The sequence below is a fragment of the Ochlerotatus camptorhynchus genome, unplaced genomic scaffold (assembly GCF_037179485.1).
Source record: "Ochlerotatus camptorhynchus isolate MF236.1 unplaced genomic scaffold, CSIRO-AGI_Acam_v1.1 ptg000290l, whole genome shotgun sequence".
Lineage (NCBI taxonomy): Eukaryota > Metazoa > Arthropoda > Insecta > Diptera > Culicidae > Ochlerotatus > Ochlerotatus camptorhynchus.
In genome coordinates, this window is record NW_027040779.1 from 3,404,705 (window position 1) to 3,427,666 (window position 22,962).

The 22,962-nt window shown below is 38.5% G+C and overlaps 1 protein-coding gene across 4 annotated transcripts in view; it reads left to right on the forward strand.

The window, feature by feature from the left end:
* The window catches only part of wake (wide awake), a 618,276-nt gene that overhangs the window by 460,821 nt on the left and 134,493 nt on the right, over nucleotides 1-22,962 (forward strand). Inside the window, exon 2 of one of the 4 annotated variants that reach the window (XM_065228373.1) lies at nucleotides 10,036-10,898. The exons of the other annotated variants lie outside the window; for them this stretch is intronic. Within the exon in view, the coding sequence (XP_065084445.1) occupies nucleotides 10,067-10,898 (832 nt within the window). The 5' untranslated portion in view covers nucleotides 10,036-10,066. The remainder of the gene's footprint in view (nucleotides 1-10,035; nucleotides 10,899-22,962) is intronic. 4 annotated transcript variants of the gene reach the window in all.

Genomic DNA, 22,962 nt, shown 5'->3' on the forward strand with positions numbered 1-22,962 from the left:
TTTCCCGAATTAAATGGAATTGCCCTGAAGTTCTCGAAATTTAACTGAAATTATCGGAACTTTCCTCATGTACCCGCAAGTAAATTCTCGTAACTTCCCTTAAGATTTTTAAACTTAACTGACCTCAACTAAAGTTCCTGCAATTTTTCTGAAGTCAATGAAACTTCCCTGAAGCTCTTCGTTTTACACAGAAGTTCTCGAAATTTTTCTAATGTATATGGAACTGTCCTGAAGCTATCATAACCAACTAGTTTTGGACGTTCTTTAAGTTCTCGGAACTACCCTGAAGTTTTCGGTACTTCAATTAAATTTTTAGGATTTCCAAGAAGGTTCTCGCAATTTTTCTGATGTTAGTGGATCCAAAATAATGTTTTCAAAATTTACCTGAAGTTCTCGGAACATCATTTAACTTCTTACAATCTTCCTGACGTTCAGATGATTCCCAAATTCTTTGAAGGTTTCTGGACATCGTTATTGCAACATCTCTGTGAAGCTCTTATATTTTTTTAAGAAGTTAGTCGAAGGATCGTAAAATTTTCGAAACTTCCACAAAGTTACCAAAGTTTTCAGATGTTCTCAGACCTTTCCTTAAGGCTTTTAAACATTCCTGGAAGTTTTATGGAGTTTCTTGAAGTTCTTGAAAAGTTCCTGAAATTATCTGGAAGCAAATGGAACTATGGTGAAGTTCTCTAATTTTTATCCAAAATCCTCGAAATTCTTAGGATGTTTATCGAACTAACCTAACGTTCTTGAAGCTTAACCTTAAAGCACCAATGAACCGACGTGCCAGCCCATAGAAGATACATTCAAATTCTTGCCCAAGATACCATATTTAAAATACGTTAAACACTACCACCATCTACTCATCCGATCGCGTCATATCGTGAGAAAGGACACGAACACACGTAAAATTTATATTGACTTGGTTTGCGTCTCGCCTCGTTTGACAGATCTGATCGCCCGTTTGACAAATCGAATCGCTCATTTGACAAATCAAATTGTGGACAAACGAAATGCTCCAGCATGTCGGTTCGTCGGTGCTTAAAGATCGTAAAACGTTCTCTAAAGTTCTGAACCTGTAGTTATTGAACCCTTCCTGATTTCCTATTTTAGTTTGGATTTTTTTTATATGTGTAAACGTGTAAACATATTTTTTGCAAGTCATTATGGCAATCAATTGGACTCAAAAACAAAAAAAAATATTTTCTGAGGAATGGAAAAAAACTAATTTTCTTTAATTTTTGATAAATTTCGTTATTTTTTAAACATGCCGAAATTTTTTTTTTCTAAGCGTTTATCCTTTCTTTAAGACTCTAATAAAACTTAACTATTTATTTATTTGTACCTCATAGGTGCAATAGATGTCATATCAGATGAGTGCAAACAATTTTTATAGCACATTTATAGGCGAAAGAGGAAGTCGGAAGAATCTTTCAGTGGAAGTCGGTAAAATTGTCTGGAGGAATCTTCCGGAAGAATCTTCGAGGGGAAGTCAGAAGAATCATCTGGAGGAATTCTTCTTCTTGTTCGCATTTCAAGCTTATTGCTTAGCGCATATTAGCTTATTGCGTGCTCTCAACTTAGTGTTCTAAATGCACTTCCACAGTTATTAATTGAGAGCTTTCGATGCCAATACCAATGCATGAATTTGTATATTGTATGGCAAGCACAATGATACTCTATGCCCAGGGAAGTCGAGAAAATTTCCAACCCGAAAGATTCCCTCGACCGGACCGTGAATCGAACCCACCGCCTCCTGCTTGGTAATACCGTGCCTTTACTGACTAGGCTATGAGGCCCCTTCTATCATCTAGAGGAATATTCCAAGGAATTTGGAGGAACCTTCCGGAGGAAATCGGAAGAACCTTCCAGAGGAAATCGGAAGAATCTTCCGCAGCAAATCAGAAAAATCTTCCGGAGGAAATCGGAAGAATTTTTGGAGTATATAGAAAAAATCTTCCGAAGAAAGTCGGAAAAAGTTTCCGAAAGAAGTCCGAAGAATCTTCCCAACAAACAATTTGTGCTGATTAAAGCTGCATAAGCTCTTATTCGGCTTCCAATGTGTGTTGGGCTCTGGATGAAATCGGAACAATCTTCCAGAGGAAGTCGGAAGAATCTTCTGAAAGAACTCGGAAGAATCTTTAGGAGGAAGTGGGGAGAATCTTCCGGAGGAAGTCAGAAGAATTTTCCGGAGGAAGTCAGAAGAATTTTCCGTAGGAATTCAGATAAATCTTCTGGTGGAAGTCAGAAAAACCTTCTGGAGGAAACCAGAAAAAGCTTCCAGAGGTAATCGGAAAAATTTTCCAGGGTTAATCGGAAGAATTTTCCTGAGGCAGTTGGAAAAAACTTCCGAATATTACAAACGAAGTCGGAGAAAACGTCCAGATAATGTCGGTTGAAACTTCCGCGGAAGGTCAGAGAAAACTTTCAGGAAAAGTCTTAAGAAACTTTCTAAGGAAATTAAAAATTAGTTCTGTAGAAAACTGAAACAAACTTCTGACAAAGTTGGACGAATCTTCCAAGTAAGAATTTTCGGAGGAAGTCAATAGAATCTTCCGAAAGAAGTCGGAAGAATTTTCCAAACAAACAATTTATGGCTTAAAGGCTGAATAAGCTCTAATTCTGCTTCCAAGGTTTGTTGGACTCCGGATGAAGTCGAAAGAATCTTCCACAGGAAGTCGGAAGGATCTTCCGGAGGAAGTCGGAAGAATTTTTGGGAGGATATTCCAAAAATCTCAGGAAGAATTTTCCGAAAGAAGTCCGGAGAATCTTCCCAACAAACAATTTGTGCTGATTAAAGCTGCATAAGCTCTAATTATGCATCCAATGTTTGTTAGGCTTCAGAAGAAATTTTGGAGGATATTGGAAAAATCTTCCCAAGGAAGTCGGAAAAATTTTCCAAAGGAAGTCCGAAGAATCTTCCCACAAAACTGTGTGCTCATTAAAGCCACATAAGTTCTTATTCTGCTTTCAATGTTTGTTGGGTTCCGGATGAAATCGGAACAATCTTCCAGAGGAAGTCGGAAGAATCTTCTGGAGGAATTCGGAAGAATCTTAAGGAGGAAGTGGGAAGAATCTTTCAGAGGAAGTATGAAAAATATTCCGGAGAAAGTCAAGAATTTTCCGGAGGAATTCAGAAAATCTTCTGGTGGAAGTTAAAAGAACCTTCTGGAGGAAGTCAGAAGAAGTTTCCAGAGGTAATCGGAAAAAATGTTCCAGGGGTAATTTGAAGAATTTTCCGGAGGCAGTTGGAAAAAACTTCCGAAGGAAGTTAAAAGAATATTACAGGCGAAGTCGGAGAAAATTTCCAGATAATGTCGATTGAAACTTCCGAGGAAAGTCAGAGAAAACTTTCAGGGAAAGTCTTAAGAAACTTTCTAAGGAAATTGAAAATTAGTTCTGTAGAAACCTAAACAAACTTCTGGGAAAGTTTGACGAAAATCAGAATTTTCGAAGGAAGTCGGTAGAATCTTCCGAAGGAAGTTGGAAGAATTTTCCAAGCAAACAATTTATGCTGATTAAAGGCAGAATAAGCTCTAATTATGATTCCAATGTTTGATGGACTCCGGATGAAGTCGAAAGAATCTTCCAGACGAAATAGGAAGAATGATCTTCCGGAGAAAGTCGGATGAATCTTCCAGATGAAGTCAGAAGTAGAATCTTTCGGAGGAAATCAGAAGAATCTTCCGTAGATAGAGATGAACTAGCCTATGGCTAAACATCTCTTAAATAAAGATTAAAAAAAAATCTTCCGGAGAAAATTGGAAGAATTTTCGGAGGAAGTCGATAGAATCTTCCGAAGGAAGTCGGAAGATTTTCCAAACAAACAATTTATGCTGATTAAAGGTTGAATAAGCTCTTATTCTGTTTGCAATGTTTGTTGGACTCCGGATGAAGTCGAAAGAATCTTCCAGAGGAAGTTGGAAGAATCTTCCGGAGGAAGTCGGACGAATCTTCCAGATGATGTCGGAAGAATCTTCCGGAGGAAGTCGAAAGAATCTTTCAGAGAAAGTTGGAAGAATCTTCTCGAGGAAGTTGGACGAATCTTCCGGAGGAAGTCGGATGTACCTTCCGGAAAAAGTCGGAAGAATTTTCCGGAGAAATTCAGATGAATCTTCTGGTTGAAGTCAGAAGAATATTCTGGAAGAAGTCAGAAGAATATTCTGGAAGAAGTCAAAAGAATCTTCCAGAAGTAATCGGAAGAAACCTCCGGTTGCAATCGAAAAAAAAACTTCCGTAGGACGTTGGAAGAATATTCCAGACGAAGTCGGAAACAATTTTAAGATAATGTGGGTTGAAACTCGTAAGGAAAGTCAGAGGAAACTTTCAGATAAAGTCCTAAGAAACTTTCTAAGGAAATTAGAAATTAGTGCTGTGGAAAGTTGAAACAAACTTCTGGGAAAGTTGGATGAACCTTCCAGGTAAGACTAGAAGAACCTTCCGTGAAAAGTCTTAAAAAAATCCGGAATAATTTTTATTACACTTCAGAAGAAGTCAGATGATCTTAGTAAGAAAGCCAGAAGAAAGTCCCCGAGGAAGCCAGAATAAACTTTTGGGGAAAGTCTGGAAAGCTTCCAGAGGAAGTCAGAAGCAGTCTTGTAAGCGGTCACGGTAGTCGACACATTTTCTGTGATAATTGACTGCCTTTGCCTCCGACACTTGCAAAGCAAGCTATCATAGTACAGTACCAAACTAAAATGTCGTATGACAGGCTCTGTCATACGACACTGTCGCTGAAGACCGTCACGAATGTATGTATTTTAGTTTTTCTCATAATAGGAGCTGCTGATGATGTGCTTGTGTGAATTCTGAAAATAGCAAGCAATGATGTCCTAGTAATAATATTTCTGATCAGAAATGGTTTGATTTACACCTAATTGAGGAATTACAACGAAATCACACATGTCATATGATAGCTATTTTGATAATTTTCTTTTAGCTCGAATGTTATTCTACCGCTCGTGTTGTGTGAGAGAGACGACGGTAGAGCATGAGTGTTCGAATACAAACAGACTGTCGCGCACGACAACGAAGCGAGTGTAGTAAAAAACGTCAACTGTTTCAACCCCTGGTCAGAAGAGATAAAACTTCCAAAAGATGTCGGAAGAAACTGCTGTTGGAAATCAGAATTAATCAGTCGAACGAAACTTTCTACGGATATTGGAACTTACTTCTGCGGAAAGTTGTAAAAACTAATATGAAAGTTGGAACACTGTTCGCGGTGAAACCAGAAGATCATTCCGGGAAATAATTTTGACGACCCTTCAAAAAGAAGTCAGAAGGATCTTCCAGGAAAATAGATAATACAGTAATATTTCGATAGAAGCTTTTCTGGAAGGAGTCGAACAAAGCATCCAGCAGAAGTTACGGTAGAAGTCACAATCAACTTCTGAAGAAAGTCCGGAAAATCACCTAGATGACATCGTAAGTAACTTCTGTTGGAAGCCAGCGAAAACTTTCAACAGAAGTCGTAAGAAGCTTCCCAAATAAATGGAAAATGCTGCAAAACTAGACTCAGAAAATGTCAGCAAAGTCTTACATGGGATGTCGGAGGAAACTTCCGGGGAAGCCAACATCACTTTGGGGTGAAGTTAGAAGAAACTTTCAGGAGTAGACGGAAGAATCTTACAGTGAAAAACGGAAGAACTTTCCGGAAAATCCAGATGTACTTCTGGGGGAAGTTAGAAGAAATTTCCGGGGGCAGTCTTGAAAAGCTTCCATACGATGATGAAAGAAACTTCTTAAAAAAAAGTTGAATGAACCTTCCAGAAAAATCCGGAAGAACCTTCTGGGGATAATCTTAAGAATCATCCGGGAGAGCCAGAATAATCTTTCAGGAGGAGACATGTCCTAGGGGTGTCAGAAGAAATTTTCGGGGGAAGTATGGAAAGACTTCCAATATAATTTGGGTGAAACTTCTGTTGGAAGTATGACGCACTTCTTGGGAGAGTAGAGAGAAACTTCCAGCAGAAGTGGGAAAAATATTCCGATGGATGTCAAAATAAACTTCTTGGAAAATCTTAAAATCTTCCCATATCGTAAGAAAGTTTCATTGGAAGCCAGTGGAAGTCGTAAGAAGCTTGCCAAAGAAATGGATCATGCTTCAGTGAAAAGTTGGAAGAACCTTTTATGGGGTCAAGCCTACCTTCGAGGCCAGAATCCTCAAGGGAACAGAAGAAATCTGGGGAGGTTTGATAGAAATTTCTAAGGACGTTACTTCCTGTAATAGTTGGAAGAATCTTCCTGGATAAGTTGGAAAAAAATTCCAGAGAAGTCGTAAGATGCTTCCTGGGGTAAACAAAAATATCTTCCTAATGATTCGGAGGCTGGTCCGGCGTAGTTGCTAGTATCCATGCCTCTCACGCTAAAGGTTACGATTTCAAATATCACCCCAGGACTAAGTCACTAATAGCCTAAATAGCCTAAAATGTGTTGAATCAAATATAATTAAAAAATCTTCCGGGTGAAATCCTGAAATTCATAACTTGATAACTGATTAAAGAAAATTTAACTTATAAGCTATTTCTATCTAGTTACCGGATAAAAATAGTTCCCAATAATCGGAGATTCTTTCAAACTACTATCAGCAGTTTCCCGATTCCTGAGTAGTGAAAAATGGCAATTGAACTTATCCTGCAAGGGCTCTGGAATTGATCCGAATTATCTTCATAAAGCCTTTGTTGTTGACCTAAAAGACCTCCGGAGTGGTGCTAGTCATATGATCTCTGAAGATAATCCATTAAGTTTGTGAAGTTATCGCGCAAGATTTTCGGAGTGGACGTTAATTTAATCTCATAAGGTCTTTTCCGTTGCCCCATAATATTTCCGGAGTTGACTCATAAGGCCTCTACACCCAACCCCTAACAATAACCTCGGGAATGTATCAATTAGGTCTGTGGACTTACTCCTGAAGTAAGCCCATAAGTCCTTGGAAGTTTAGTATAAAGTCCTCCGGAGTTGGCCGAAGCGCCTGAATCTAACCTGTATGGTATTATTTCCACAATATGTATTTGGTATGCTCAATGTCTTAGATAGCTTCACGGAGCCGAGGGACTATACAAGCAATCAAAACTTCCTCATTCCACGATAAAATCCACTCGTAAATTCCATCAAGTTCATATAAAGTACCTACAGAACTTTCTAGCTGCTTAAGAAGCTAAATAAAGCACAAGAGGAACCTCAGGCTCCAAAAAGTATCGATGCGTACTCTAGCAACTGGATGTTTAAAATTTTTTCCAAAAAGCACTCATTAGCACTTCTAAGGAACTTCAGGCAAGACTACAAACATTGTGACAATAAAGTTCCGAACAAGTTCGCTACGGAACTTCTTAGCAACTTCAAAGTTCGGTTGAAGCCCACCTGACGCAATTCACACAAGTCTTCATATAACACAGTATTTCATGTACGTAAATATGAAAGGATGCTTGCAATGCATCAATATTCCATGCAAACATTTAAAAAAATAAAGGATATTTCCTGGATTCAAATCTGTGTATTCGGCATGCTATCTACGAACGCTGACCACTGAGCCGCAAGTCTGTTGGGGCACCATGCGGGAAAATACCAATTTGAAACTCATTAAGGTGTCGTGTTTCGTGTGAAAATTCTTTCAGTAGCCAGGACAACAGCTCACTTTAATATATTTGAGATGAAGTGCCGGTCGTGCTGGGACTCTCACGCAGAAGGACTGGGTTCTATTCTCCAAATAGCTCATAAAACACTTATACTAATAAATCTTTCACACGATCATAAATGATCGTAAAAGGGTAAATATAAAATTTGTGTAGAAGACAAAAACCCTTTTTTTTATCTATTTCTAAAAGTGTTCTAAGTTCCGCCAGGTTCTGCTTAGAATGCTATTCAATTATGGTACCGCAAATTTCAAATTCTTATAACCACTTTAAATTAAGGCTGCTTATAATGCTATATACCACTTTCAATAAAGCTACTTAAACCTTAAATAGCCTTTTATCAGAACTTTTGGTTACTTGGGTAATAAAATTGCATAATAGAGTTTTTGATTGTTTTTCATGTTCATCTTTCACGCCTGTATCCGTGCTTCGTATCCCACCTGGTCCACAAACCGTTTTTTTTCCATTGTTGCTAGTAGTTCAGTGACTATTGTGTTAGTTTTTTTTTTTTTTTGCTTTATCGGTCTCCGAAGTAGCTACGTCCATTTTCGCCACCTTTCGTACTATCCAACGCTGCACCTCCAGCGTTCGATCTGAATTTCTTCCTCGTCCAATTAGTTTTAAAGCTGCTTCCGGACATGCGACATGCGAACCTACCACTGCTATTTCATTCACATTGTGACATGAACTCTATGTTAAGTGATTTCTCCTCTGCAATCCGGTAAGTTGCTTCCATCTGAGTCTGAATTTGCATCCAGTGCTTAAACAAAATTGGAAATTTCACCATTGGTATCGACACAGAGAGTTTCAATTGCTGCTGTTGATTACAACAACAACATACTGATTAATAACATCTCTCAAAATGATTCAGGCCTTAGGCTTAGTTAAAGATTTCCATCCTGGTGACTACTTGATTTAATCTTGCTCGAAAAGACCATAGTTTATTGGTTGATTTATCTTTATTTAGGAGGCTTTCATCCTGAGGCTGGTTCACCTAAAGACCATAGTATTTTGAGCATTTTCAGCCTTTATACTTAACTTTGAAAAGTGTCTAGAATTGTGGCCCAATTGTCCAAAGTTTGGTGCCTTACTCAGTGCTGAGATTTGTCATTGTAATTGACAGACTTTCGCGCGATATTGACAAAATTGTTCTTCAGAGTCACTGACAGACTTGGTCCTCAAAAAACCCTTCGTCAAAATTCATTCATTTTGTTTGCCAACAACAAAGATTTACCTGGAAATAATTTCGTGCATTCTGTGTCTCATTATTGTTATCCAAGCAGTTCAGGACGTAGATGCTTGTTCACTTTGACGGCTCCATCTAATTGTGTTGCTCAAGTCATTTAATTTCTTTACAAATTTAGTTAATAAAAAAAATCTACACATGTCCGTCCCTGACAGCATTATCATTGACAATTGACATGGTTTGTCTTGACGATAACTGTTAGCTCAAATGAGTGACCAAAGCAGAATTGTCAATATCACCGTGTACGAGTATTTTCGAGATTGTGAAGCTCTGGTCTTACTGTACAGCAAATGTTGAAACCCGCTTTTCTGTATCGTAACAGATGTCGCTTTCATTTGCTCTTTAATAAAGACTTGAAGCCGCAGAGAAGAAAAAAAAGACCTACCTTCCTCGAAATTCATCATTAATCAAATCTACCGATATTACCGCCCAATTCCAGCGCAATTTCATTCGCCAACGCAATGTTATTTTGCCCATTCGCCGTTGAAATCCGTCAGAACGCCGAAATCTCCCCCTCGAGTAGAAGTAAATTAAATTACATCGCTCCTATTTCAAAATCCTCCTATCCACATCCTGCGCCAGGAAGAAAGGTACCTATCCGCATATACATATATCAATTTCAATCAAACATTTTCACCGTAATAATCCACATCGATGGATTTGATGTGTCCCACGCTCATTTCGTTAAATAGAGGTCCATATACCGCTCTTTCGCCAGCTCTGATCCGCCCGCGATTTCGATTTACTTATTAATATTCACCGACCCGTAAAGTAGATTATGGGCGATGATGAAAATGTTCGCCTTTCACCAGAGGGTGCACTCCAAAAGGGGCTTTTTGTTCTCGTAAAATTCCAATTACTTCTGTGTTCCCACGCACTGATTTAAAGTTGTCCTCGATAATTGAACTTCAAACAAAGACAAGTATCCCCAACGTCCCCTACTTATGGATTTTAATCCAACCGAAAAGCATATAAATAAATAAATAGCGAAAATGTCATCCCCAATTCATTGAACAGCGAATCCATCGCGACACAGGCCGATAACGACGCTCGAAGTAGAGGAAATACAGCATGAAAATGGTCTCGCTCTCGCTCCCCATCCGCGGAGCATACCAACTTTAACCTTCCCATATTTCTCGTTCTCGTTATCCTTCCCAGAATTTAGGACCCGCCTCGCCTTGCCGCAATCATGAATTATCATCGCTTTGAAAGCATTCTAGCCGCAAGCCCATTGCCACAGCCCAGACCGGCCACCGTCGACGCCGATGGTGGACATCCGGAAAGTGACGATAATGGTAATATCAGGCAACCACCGCAGCAGCAACCCTTCCGCCGCAGTCACTCGATGCGAGCGTCATTTACCTCGTTGCGTGGTTTGAAAACACGCCTCAAACATCCGGTGGTGAGCGGTTATTTCGGTGCTACCCGATACACCCAGCTGACATCCTCTCCCGGTGGTGGCGGGGGTAGGACCGCAGCTGCACGGGAATCAACCCATCAACATCATCACCACCACCAACCGACAACAACACTGACCACGGCGGCTGCTGCAGCAGCTAAAGCCAATGTTAAAGCCAAACTGCTCAAGCTGAGAGATACATACGCCGAGTTTCGGCGACTGCAGTCTTCTTCGAAACGAAGCAGTGGCCACGACCTGGCCAGGGGGTGTGATAATTTCAAGGTGCCGGAAAATATGCCTCCCAAGGCGGCAGCGGTATTGCTGGAAGGAGCGTCCCAAAATAGGGTGAAGCGATCCCAATCGCTCCGGTGTGGTGAGGCGGACAGGTATGCGGCTACCATTGGAGGGCAGTTGAGTGGGGTTCCGGAGAAGACAGCACCCAGCGGTGGAGGTGGCAGATTGACGGTCAATAGAGTGAGCATTAAAATGGGGTCATCGCGACGTCCGATCATGATCGCGGGGGTGCCATCCAGAAATGGCAGTGGAAGTTCCCCGAACTCGACGGTTATGCGAACGGCCACCATTCGGCGAAGCTCGGTGTGGGCCAATAGCAGCAGTAGCAGTAAGATACTTTATTGAATTTTTATTTGGAATAGTACCTTCTTATAAACCTAACCTCAAACAAGCAAATATTACTCTAAGGGTCTCTATATTTGTTCCACATTTAAAAAAATATTGCATTTCATTTTAACCTAGCTGCTCCAGCTAGTATAGTAACTTACCAGCCTTAATTGCTATGATATATAGCTACACACTTAGAAAAATTAATGTAAATTTAGGTTCTCTGAGACTGACATGTACGAGCGTAAATTTTGACATAAAATTGAGTCATAATAGACGTGAAATTCACTTCAATCAAACGTACTTTCGAACTTTTCAGTCTCGGAGCACTTAATTTTACATGACATGTTTGTTTACGTCTCATCCTTTATGTCAAAGATGGATTCCGTCACGTGTAAGATTAGGTATTTCTAAGTGTGTAAGTGTCAATTACATTGTCGGTCATATGGAACGTTTCTGCAAATTTTCAACCAAATCAAAAAAAAAATACAAAAATAAACCGATTTGCGACTTTATAGGGAATTGCTCTTCTGTGATATCTCTTACGTAAAATCAAAATCACTGAAATCATCAGAAATCATTAGGTGAAGCAATATAAATAAAACAAATAACATACCCGCCTAGTCACAGCTGTGTAACATCCGATTGCTTTAGGTATTCAATGTCAATGTCAAATAGTCAATGCATGCGAGCATCGATCTGTTGAGTGGAACCGGTGGAGCCTTCGGGAAATGAAAATTTCTGAAATAATCGGGAACAAAGTAGAACAATAAGAAATCCTCCGGAAGAAAAATAAGAAAAACTCATTTCTTTCCTGTCAAGACATTCCTTTGACATTCCACCACGGATGTATGGCAGCTGCATGCGAGCATCGATCTGTTCGACGGATTTGTTGGATCGTGGCTGGCAACGGGTTGAGCGAATTCGTTGGATTGTAGCTTGAATCTAGCCGGCACTGAGCAAATTTTACCCTTCATTGAACAAAACGGTGCAAATTTTCCACCATACATTTTCAGTATAAATTGCTTCTCCTTTCACCACAGTGCCAGTTTTACAGCTAAAATTTTCAATAAAGCTTGCCTCTCTAGCATTTAAAATTTTTCCACCTGAATTATTCAGTAAAGCTTACCTTTCCATTCATCAGATCCATACCAATTTTCACCAATTTTTTTTAAACAAAGCTTGTGCTGGTAAAATTTTGTACAACAAATTTTCAATAATTTTCGCCCCACATCAAGCTTTAATCGTTTTCCACAACGATGCAAATTTTCCACCGTAAACCATTAACCAGTTCTGAGCAAATTGTACACCAGAAATGTTCAGTAAAGATTACCTATCCGTTCGCCAGAACGATGCAGATTTTCCACCAAAAAATTACAATAAAGCTTAATTTTAAATGACGCTTGTGCCTTCATTTACCAGACCAGTGCAAGTTTTCCACCAGAAATTTTCTGTTCATTTCATTTATCAAAGCGATGCAAATTTTGCAACAGATATTTTCAATAAAGCTTGCTCCTCCATTCACCAGAACGGTGCACCAAAAATTGTCAGTGAAGTTTGTTGTGGTGCAATTTTCAGGCTTTGCCGCTTCATGCACTGGGAAATATCCGGAAATTTGAAAAGTAACCGGGAAACCGGGAAAAACCCGGGAATTCGATGAAAGAACCAGGAAAAATAAATTTAGGAATAAATTTTCACACCAGAATTTCAGAATAAACCATTAAAACATTTGTGATTTTTTACCAAATGAATGTCTTTCTCTATTTGCTGCATAATTTTCTTCAGATTCCCGCCTTATTATTTTTAGAATTTAATCACACAGCAATATTTAAAATCGATTTTTGCGATTCAATTCCAGATGTAAACTGCATGGGTCTTAAAACAAAATTTTGAAGATGCTGGACTTAAGAAACAAATATTTGTAAATACTAAAACTGAACAATTCTTTTCCCGGGTTCTAAATTTATTCAAAATTTTCATATGATATGAATTTCAGAATGAACTGCTTTGAATTATTATAGAATTCTTCTAAAATTAACACAAAATAATTACCGTTGAATTCTAAGAAATTGTTGGGAATCCGTCTTAGAATTCCCCTAAACCTATTCGGAGACTTTGATTTCATTGAAATCCTTTTCAAAATTTTCTTTTAACTCTATTCAAAACTCTATTGAGCAGAAATCTTACAAAATTTGGAATTATTTAGAAACCCCTTGCAGTATTTTAAAGAATTTCTTTCTAATTATTAGCAATGTTTGTAGCTCATTGATGAATCTTTCACACTAGAGTGGAAATTATCGCCAGAACACTCTTAGAACTCTGTGTCTTGTTGAATTCTCATCATAATCCTCTTGGGATTCTTCTAAAATTACCTAATAATTTAATTTAAAACTTGCAATCTTCTCCACATAAATCACAGGGTGTCCATCCAACCGGGAAAACCTGAAAAAACCGGGAATTCGGATTTACCGGGAAAAAACCGGGAAAAATGCGGGAATATGTACTCATCCCAAGTAACAATTTTGATTTTATATTAGTCTTGTAGGCCATAATTTGGTCTTGAAGAATCCTTTAAACTTGTAATGTTACTTGGAATCAATCAACATTATAACACATACATCATTATATTATCTTGCTTACAACTTTCATATTATTCTTTTCTCTCACTCGCAATTTGTTCGTTCCCGGATCAAGCGGTGATTTTGTCGTTGTTCCTACTATGATGGCTAAATTGACAGAACTTCATATGGTGTCATTCGAATGCATTTGGTGTCATTGCTTGAATTTTGTTGCTACAGTTTTCCTAGTGAAGTAGTTCTAGTATAAAAGCCTGAGCGCAACATATCCTGTTATGGAGCTACTTCAAGATAGAGCAGCAGATTCATGCCGTGTCAAACTCCTTGCAAATTCCGATCATGCTTGGCATGCAAATGTTTGACACCGGACATAGAGATAAATTAAACATTAATTTCTGCACTTTGTGCTAACCAGATACCAAGATTAGGACATCTTTGAATACCGAGGTTAGTCTATAAAACATAAAAATCTGAATCCACACCGCTCACTTCAAAATCAGGAGTTATTCTCACCGGAATAAAACACGAATGAAATTAAAAAAAATACTTTCTAAAGATTATTTTAAGATTAATTCAAAAATCATCATTGGGATTCCCGTGCATTTCTCTTCTTAATTCCAATCCCCAATTGCGAATAACATGATTTGACCTTACTACATATTACATACTGTATTCTTTAGGGTCAACACTTAAGCGAAATAATAATCTATGCTTCAAGCAAGGAATTGAGTTTTATCATGCGATAAAACTTGTGGCGGTACTTAGGATATTTTACCATATTTAACTGTTTCAATTAAACTGGGAAAACTAGGTTAGACAACTGGAAAAAAAACACGAAAAAACAGGTTTTTAAATTCTAAAATAGAATGGTCAGAGTGAATTTGTTTCAAGTCCGTTATCTTCAAGAAAAGATAGGATATACAATTTTTTTCAGTTGTCTATGATCCCGAGATATCACAAATTTTCTGAGGTTTCGAAAAAAATAAGCTATGGTTCCGATATCTCTTTGTCATCTTGAAAGTTTTCCAAGCCTAATATGTTGGAAAATGGTCTAGGAAACTTTTCAAGCGCTAGAGATTTTTTCAAAGACCTGAATTTCGATAGCTTTAGTATCTGCAAACATCGAAAAATCATGTAGTAGAATCTTCTTTTTTTCAGAAGTCCTTTTTCAAGCCCATCAAATTGCATTTTCTACAAGTCCGGAATCAGATAATTTCCCAGATTTTTGATAAATTCTATTCATGAAATATTTTCGTCATTTTAGAATCATTAAATGTTTCTCGGACTGTATACTTACATTCTAACATATCGAAAATTATTCCACGCTTTCTTAATTTGTTTGAATTAAAGATAACGAATTACTAAGTACCAGCATTAAACAAAAAATGTCAAATATCTCTTAAATGTTTACCAAAATCTTACAACTTTTTTGAAGATCGAGATTTTTCGAGAAAATTTTCCTCGTTCCAGAAAAAATGATAATTATTGATACGATCCAGAACATTTGTCTAGGTTCCAGAGATATGAATATTTGTCTATGTTTGAAGTTTTACAGAAGTTTCTATATTCGAGATTTTTAAAATTGTCTAATTGAGCTTGTCTTAAAATTGATTTTTTGCTGAACACTTTTCTCTGCGCTTCATTTTTTCCAATTTCAAGATTTCATAATAAATTTCTATGTTAAATCTTTCGTATCCCGAAATTTAACCAATGCGCGATCTGAAACTAAATTCAACTTATTCAACGGTTGGTTTCCACAAATTCGTGGCAGAAAAATGATTACTGTGTGAGGAAATGGAGGTTTTATTTAAAATAAAAAAGCTTGTATAATGCTCATGGTGGTTTAGGAATTTATAATATTTGACAAAGCGGATCGCACTCAACGACAGATTAGATTCATATCTTTAATATCATTCCGATCAATAAATGTCACTATTGGTCAGTTTTTTATTGTTTTAAAGTCACTATTTGGTCACTTTTTTCGTTATTGTAGTCAATACTATTGTATAACCCACTACCAGCCCTGCATATTGTAGAGGAATTCTACTGACAAAATTTTATCATTATCTTTGAATACCTTTTTTGTTTAAGGTAGATTTTTTTTTTTTTTTAATAACAAAACCGGGAATTGAGTAATGGAATTTGAATGGACACCCTGTAAATCTCTCCAAATTCTTCTAACAATTTCTAAGGACTTCGTGTCAGAACAATTCTAGAATAGTTCTGGAATTCTGCTCAGAACTTCTCCTTCGAAAACTATGTGGGAATCCTCCTCAATAGTTGTTTGAAATCAACACAAATTTTACTGAACACTCCAGGGTTTGTCCGCAAGATTCTATAGGTTGTTCTGTAATTTTTCATAACCCTTAAAATGCTTCCGAGTCTCAGAGCCTTGACAATTATGACTGCAGGACTATTTAATAAATATGATTTTTTTTTTCAATTCTGTTATCATGGAAAAATTTTAAACTCTCTTATTTTAACTATTTTTTCTCATAATCTTGCAGTTCTATTTTCAGACTCTACACAAATTTCAAAGCCCCAGAATCTTGGAAATCTATTTTTTTAGTATATAATCTTTCAGCATTTTTTAAAGTATTGGTCTATTGGTCATGGATATTAAATTTCATGAACCAAGAAACCATGAGCGAGCTCAAACGTCAGTAGGATTCACATATTTTATTTTCGTGTTTAACTTTGTACGTCAGCGCAAGTACTGAAAGGTTAATGTTTATGTTTTTGTTGTTGTCTTTATTAGATAGATTTTTAGCCGTTGGCTAGTTCATCTCTAAATCTTATGTTAGTATAGACAATGAGCATGAGCATGATTGACCGCCCACGGTTGCTACTCTGTTATTGCCAGAGCAGCTGTAATTACACAGAGAACCAATAGACGATGCTTGGGACTAGCAATCATCCTCAATGTGTAAAAACTGGTGATCTCAAACTTAGGTAATACCAGCGCCGGCCGCGCCCGAACACAGGTCAAGAAAAGAAGGGGTAGGAATGTGTTGACGTGACACTCGCTTTGATGGAAGCCGAGAACACCTCTGCACTTCCACGAGGAATCACTGGGATATTGGGTAATAGGGTTGGGTTTGCAGCAGGGTTCGTTTTGGTAAACGATAAGCTGAATTGTTGTCCTAAAAATCATATAACGCGAAGGAGATTGGGGTGGAACCCACGGTCTTCTGCTCAGTAAGCAAAAACGTCTGCCACTAGGCAGACGAGCTCCTTTTTAATCATCGAGTTGCTGTTATTACCATGTAGTCATGTTAAAAAATAAAACGATTGACGAATCTTGAATGTGGATGGGCTTGATATTAGGCTCCTGATGTTCTGCTCAGTAAGCAAAACCGGTTGCTCTAAGGCCACCGAGCCCCTCATATCACATTATAGCGTTACTCAAGTTTTTTTATGACTATTCAGACCCGGCTCCGACGACAACGAAAAGTTTTACGAAATACACGATAAACAAGCGATCTAACCATACATTTTTAATATGAAAGGATCTGGGACCGCGTTTTCTGCTCAGTAAGCAAGCCACTGCAATCGACGATCTTTGAAATCCTTAAACTAAAAGCTATGAAAGAGGCCTTCATTAAGATCCATTTTCACGCGACGTTAAATGTTTCGATTTTCTCTTTACGCATGGTTCAGGTAATCATAACAAGCTATGACCGACGTGACGATTGTTTAAGACCTGGTTGAACAAGCTTTTCAAATGAAATTACGTTCTCGAATTTTACTTGGCATGTAATGAACAACAGAAATACGCGATAATTCATATTTTCAGCGGTTGGTGGTTAATTTTAAATATACTAACGGTACTGCCTACGACTACGACGGCGATTACGACAGCGCGTACGACGGCGACTACGACAACAGCGAATTTGTAACTTACTATTTGTCTAGGATAAACATCTTTGCCCGGCACCTCCATTGGCTCTTCATGTCCGCTATCTGTCACTGTTTAGAAAATATCTAATAACAATTACCTTCCAATATAGCCGGCGCCGGTGGTTTAATGGTAAGCATGACTGCTTTCTAACACCCCGATGGGTCTAGGTTCAATCCCAGCCGAGGTCGGTGGGATTTTTCTGAGGCATAAAAATCTCTGGTCACGTCTTCCTTCGGAAGGGAAGTAAAGCCGTTGGTCCCGGCCCATGTGTGTTGAATGGGTGCGATATCCTACGCAGGTGTGGAAGCTGCACATTCGATTGCCGTCAATGGTTGGCAATCGATGTCCGTCGGTGATTGGCACTAGATTGCGGAACAGAGACCGACGTTAAATAAAGGAAAGGAAATTACCTTCCAATACCAATACTTCCTGTATTGCCATGGTCATCTGGGAGGAGGGTCGCATCTAGTGCTTTCCCCATAACCGTTCACGGCCACCAGCTACTGCCCGTCCAGTCTTGGGCGTATCCAGCGAGGCATCCTTCAGATTACTTACAATCTCCGACACTCAATGCAAATCGCAGGCACACTTACGCTAGTTACAAAAAAAAACACACCCGTGCAAAGAAACGGATCAAACAAACGTCACTCTCGCGAAAGCACACCGGTCGTCGTCGAACGGCAAAAAAAGGAATCGGTGGGCAATTTTGTGATACGGATTTCCAAAATCAACCGGGAATGCACGAATTTCACCACACCCAACTACGAAACACGTTCAGAAGCACTTTTGGTACACTTTCGTTCGAAAACACTTAATTTTTTCAAAAATAGTTGCGAGTGAACCAACATCATCACCGCGTGAATAAACTAAAATTTAAATTATCACTCGCGATGCCACAAATTTCTGGACCGGGAGAAAAAATCAAACAACGCAGATAGCGTTAAATCTTCTGTTGCTTGCAAACATGATGAATCATGTTTTCTTTCTCGATTCTAAAACTTCTCGGAAAGCGAGAAAACCACCACTCACACACGTATAACCGTCCGGGAGGCAGAGTGCCAGCGCTAATCCGGCAAATGCAGCCGAAAACTATGAAAGCTAATGCACGCACAAAACAGAGAAGAAACTTAAGACACAACCGTATCCAAAGGCGTTCGAAACTCCACCCTTTATCTGTCAAACTTTTCCATGCCATAATGAAACTTTTGCATTGATAGAACTAACTTGACAGCAGATTGCACTTGATGTGTTTCACAAAGATTTTTTACCCAGAACTACCTTGGAATGAGGTCCTTAGAAATTATATTCAAATTCCATGAGGGTTTCAAACTGTGCAAGGAATTTGACTCCAGATTCTTGAAAATTTCTGGAAGTACAGTCACCCTAGTATTATGGGCCTAGTTAATATTATGGATCAGTCAGTTAAGTGTGTTAATCAACTGGAAGTGGTTATGGTTCAATGTTGGTTCAAGTATTTTTCCTGGAATGTAATAAATTATGAAAATTCAAATGTGGGGTCCTAAACAAGCCGTTTTAAATTTTGTAGTAGCACCCCACAATAGTCAACAAGGACGCCATGCATGTTGTAGGATAAAACAATTGCCAAAAAATACGTTAATAGTTTTCAGTAGCTCCATCATTAGTTATAAATTAGGTCTCTGAAGCAGAGAAGAGAGTTTTATGATAACGCAACAAGCAGTTGTTTGCCTTATCAGAAGACGGTACTTTTAATATTGAACAAAATGTCGGTTCATATGTCAGCAAAGTAGGCGAGGAAGGGGTATAACGATCATACGGGGTTTAAGTACCTCTTTGTTCTCCTATTTTGAGGACAACCCTAACATAAAATTATCCTGCATAATCATTATGTAGTTTACAGCGTGTTCGTAGAATGATGCAAAATATAATACTGTGACTTTTCTCAAATCAAATGTTTGGTTTCCAATAAGTAGGTGTTGCAATTACGGCATCCACACGCGTCCGGAATGCACGGCAGGTTCTAATAATGTAGTCTGGATCCATTTCTCTCCAGGTACGGGTCAATGCTTGTCTGAGGCTTGCTGTACTTGGGTGGCGTTTAGAACAGGCCTTGGCCTTCATGACGCGCCATATTGAGTAATCCAGCGGATTAAGATCGGGGCTGGATGGCGGCCACATATCCTTCGACCAGAACGGAAGATGTTCCTGCAACCACTTCTGAGTGCGGTTCGAGCTGTGGCACGGAGCCCCATCTTGTTGAAATACAACATTTGGCTTCGGACCGTACTTTTCTTTGATCCACGGAAGAACATACTTAGTTAAAATCCCGATGTAGACCTCCTTATTGACCTTGTCGCCTTCTGGAATGAACTCCGGGTCCATTTTTTTTGCCATCGGAAGCCACTAATCCAAACACCATAACGCTAGAAGGATGCTTGGTCAGATACACGTTCTTGTGCTCGTCGGCCATGTCTTTTACCGGATGAACTTATGTTAGTATAGACAATGGAGTGAATACACATTTTCTTTATCCGATATCACTTTCTATTCTCATCTAATTCTCATTTTTATCAAGTTCATTTTTCTGAAACATTTTTTTGATTATAACTCTTATTCTTCACAATTCTGTTTTATAACGTATTCATCCAGATAGCATTTGGCCCAGTGATCTTAATCTCTGTCACTCAATAAATTCTAGGACTTTGAAATCATAAGATGTATCGAGCATAAAAAGTGGTAGAATTCGATTTATCAAAGTAACTCGAAAGATCAATAAATTGTTTTGAATACATTAAGTGATTCATAGGCAGACGCAAAGCAGATACCGGGGCTGGAGTTCTACGTTGCAAAATCACAGTTTGATGTTCCGGAAGACATAAGGAAGAAGAAAGTGCACAAATTCGCCAAAAAATACTTGCTCTGGCAGGCCATATGCCCATGCGGTAAACTGAGTAAACCGTACATCACAATGGGTACCATCAACAGCGAAATTTACCGCACCGAGTGCCTCCAGAAGCGTCTGCCCTTCCTGCGGTCCCACGGAGGCGAGATATTATTTTGGCCGGACCTGGCAGCATGCCATTACGCGCGATCGACGTTGGATTGGTACAGAGACAATAACGTTGTTTTTGTACCAAAAACCGCCAACCCCCCAAATTCCCTCCCCTTGGCTAGTTTTTAACCTGGACGTTGGTGGGCGGGCCTAATCTTATGCTTCATAGTGGAGCGTTGGAGACGATTGGTTTAGGTCCGGCATCGTTGGCTCATACTGAGCTTCCCCTCTCTGATGAACCATTGCATGAGAGAACCAAAGTTCTAGCCTGAAGTGATAGTATCACACTTGTTACTCCTTTGTTTGAGAGCCGCGTTGTTGTATGCTTACGTATAGGCACTGACGTTGGGTGCGATACTGGCGGGTTTTTCCGCAAATCACTCTTATTTTATTTATTTTTACGCAGATAGATTTATTTGGGCTTGCAAGGGAATTATACTATTGAAATATTTCAGAAAGTGCCCAACAGTGCTCCTTCTATTTGCGTGACAAGCTTTCATTGTTGTTTTCATTGAAGCATTACTCAGGGAACAATGTTAAACACCATGTTTATTTATTTATTTGTCGTCAATCAGTGTAGACCGTTTTACAATTGTTGTCTTGTTTGTACATGGTACTGTAACTAATCTTATATGTGCTTCATTTTGATTTGGGATAAGTGTTTGAACTATGGCTCGGGATTTCCACTGTGGCGTGCTTCTATTGTGACATATCCATACTTTTTTTTGTGGGACGACATAGTGGAAGCGTGTGAGTGTAGTTGGAGCATATACCCTATATAATTTAAAAATCAGCTAGGAAACTAAGTTCATAGTTAAGCATTTTAGTCACATCTAAGATATAATAAATATAGATCGAAGTCAAAAGTACTTGAAACACGTTAAATTTTAAATTACATAGCAGTTTAGGTACTCAATAAAGCATGAGTTATGATTGATTAGGTAAATTAGAGATTTAAATTATTTATTAAATTAGGGCAATGAGATATCATAATGATCAAACGTCCTTAAATAAGAAAATTTAGACAGCCTTATAATATTAAGTAGATTAATAAAAGAGTTAGGATGCGGGGGGTCCGCTTAAGGGGGAACTAGCCTTTAAAGCAACTGGCAACTAGCCTTTTCGTATATTGTCTGTTTATTTTGATGGTTGCTTTAAAATATCAATTTGTTATGAATCAGTGGGAGATGGATTTTCGGTTTCTTTACATTTGCATCACAAATCTAGTACTACGTGTCATTTCCTCAAAACCCCCCAATAACCGACCTCTTCAATCCCTTCCTTTTCCCATGGCGTTCAAGTGGTCCACATAGACTATTCAGCCATTACCCTTCCTTTATCCTCGGCTTTGGATTGACTTGCGCTCCCATTGCCCCACCAAACGTTGCAAAATGAAAAAATAAAAAACCGCCAACCCCCCAAATTCACCAGAGATTCGTCCGTTGGAAAGATTTTGGGCCATAATGAAGGCCAAAGTTCGAAAATCGTCCAAGGTGTTTAAGAACGAGCTGAAGTTGAAGAAAGAATGGATGGAAAAGGTCGGCTTCACCATTGCACAAAATGTAATTAGGGGTCTTAAGGGAAAAATGCGGGATATCAGCGATGGAAAGGAAATTGAATAAAGTAATCCATATGTATTAGTTCATTCCCTGAAAGTTTCAAGAAAATCCAACTTAAAATAATTTTTTGGCGAACACTTTTGTCTGGTGCATTTTTTTTTTTCGAGTACAGGCCTTACTCCAGCGTTTGATCAACAAGCTACGTGACATCCTCGATGAGAGCAATTTTCATCCGTTTATGAAGTTGATCAAGAAGTATATCTACATGACTTGGAGCAGGTGGAAGCTCAATAGCTCCCGAAAAGTTTTCCTTCTCCAGGATGATGCGATACCGAACAAGTTTATGATTGATTATCTGAACAGGTTTATAAAGGGATAGAGTGCTGCATTAAACGAATTTTTAAAACCAGACACTCTCTGACTTTATCGTTAGACTTTTCAAACAGTTTTTAAAACAAAATAAAGCTGAAGTACTAACCAAGGATTGGTTTGTACTATTAAATGCTGTATTTAAACTAAAAATATTGTTTATTGCCGTTATAAAACCATAATAAATCAGAGTGAAAGCCAAACGGTTGTTGAATTGTTACTAGGGTGGTTACCTCCATAAACCGATTTTTTAACCGTTTAGAGCCCGCGCACAGTGGGACCATTCTGCAAAAATACGGTCTAAACCATTTTCTCACCTTTCCAGATGTTTTAGCGTTTAAGTGTCTTCGAAGAAGTTTCTTGAAATGTTATTCTGCATCTTTTGAATTATGCAAATAAATTATTATTAAAGTCTGGCAATAATGGAGTAGGAACCGCGGTCGACAATCATACTCATACTCATACTCATGTTCATGTAAAGCTGTTTCTGATGCTTTAAGACGATTACGGCATTTACTTTTATTGGTGTTTCGGCCAATTAGAAATTAATAAAAATAATAATAATAAAGTTTTCTCCAAGCATCATAAGGCATACGGTTCCATTTTAAGCCTATCGCTAAACCTCATGA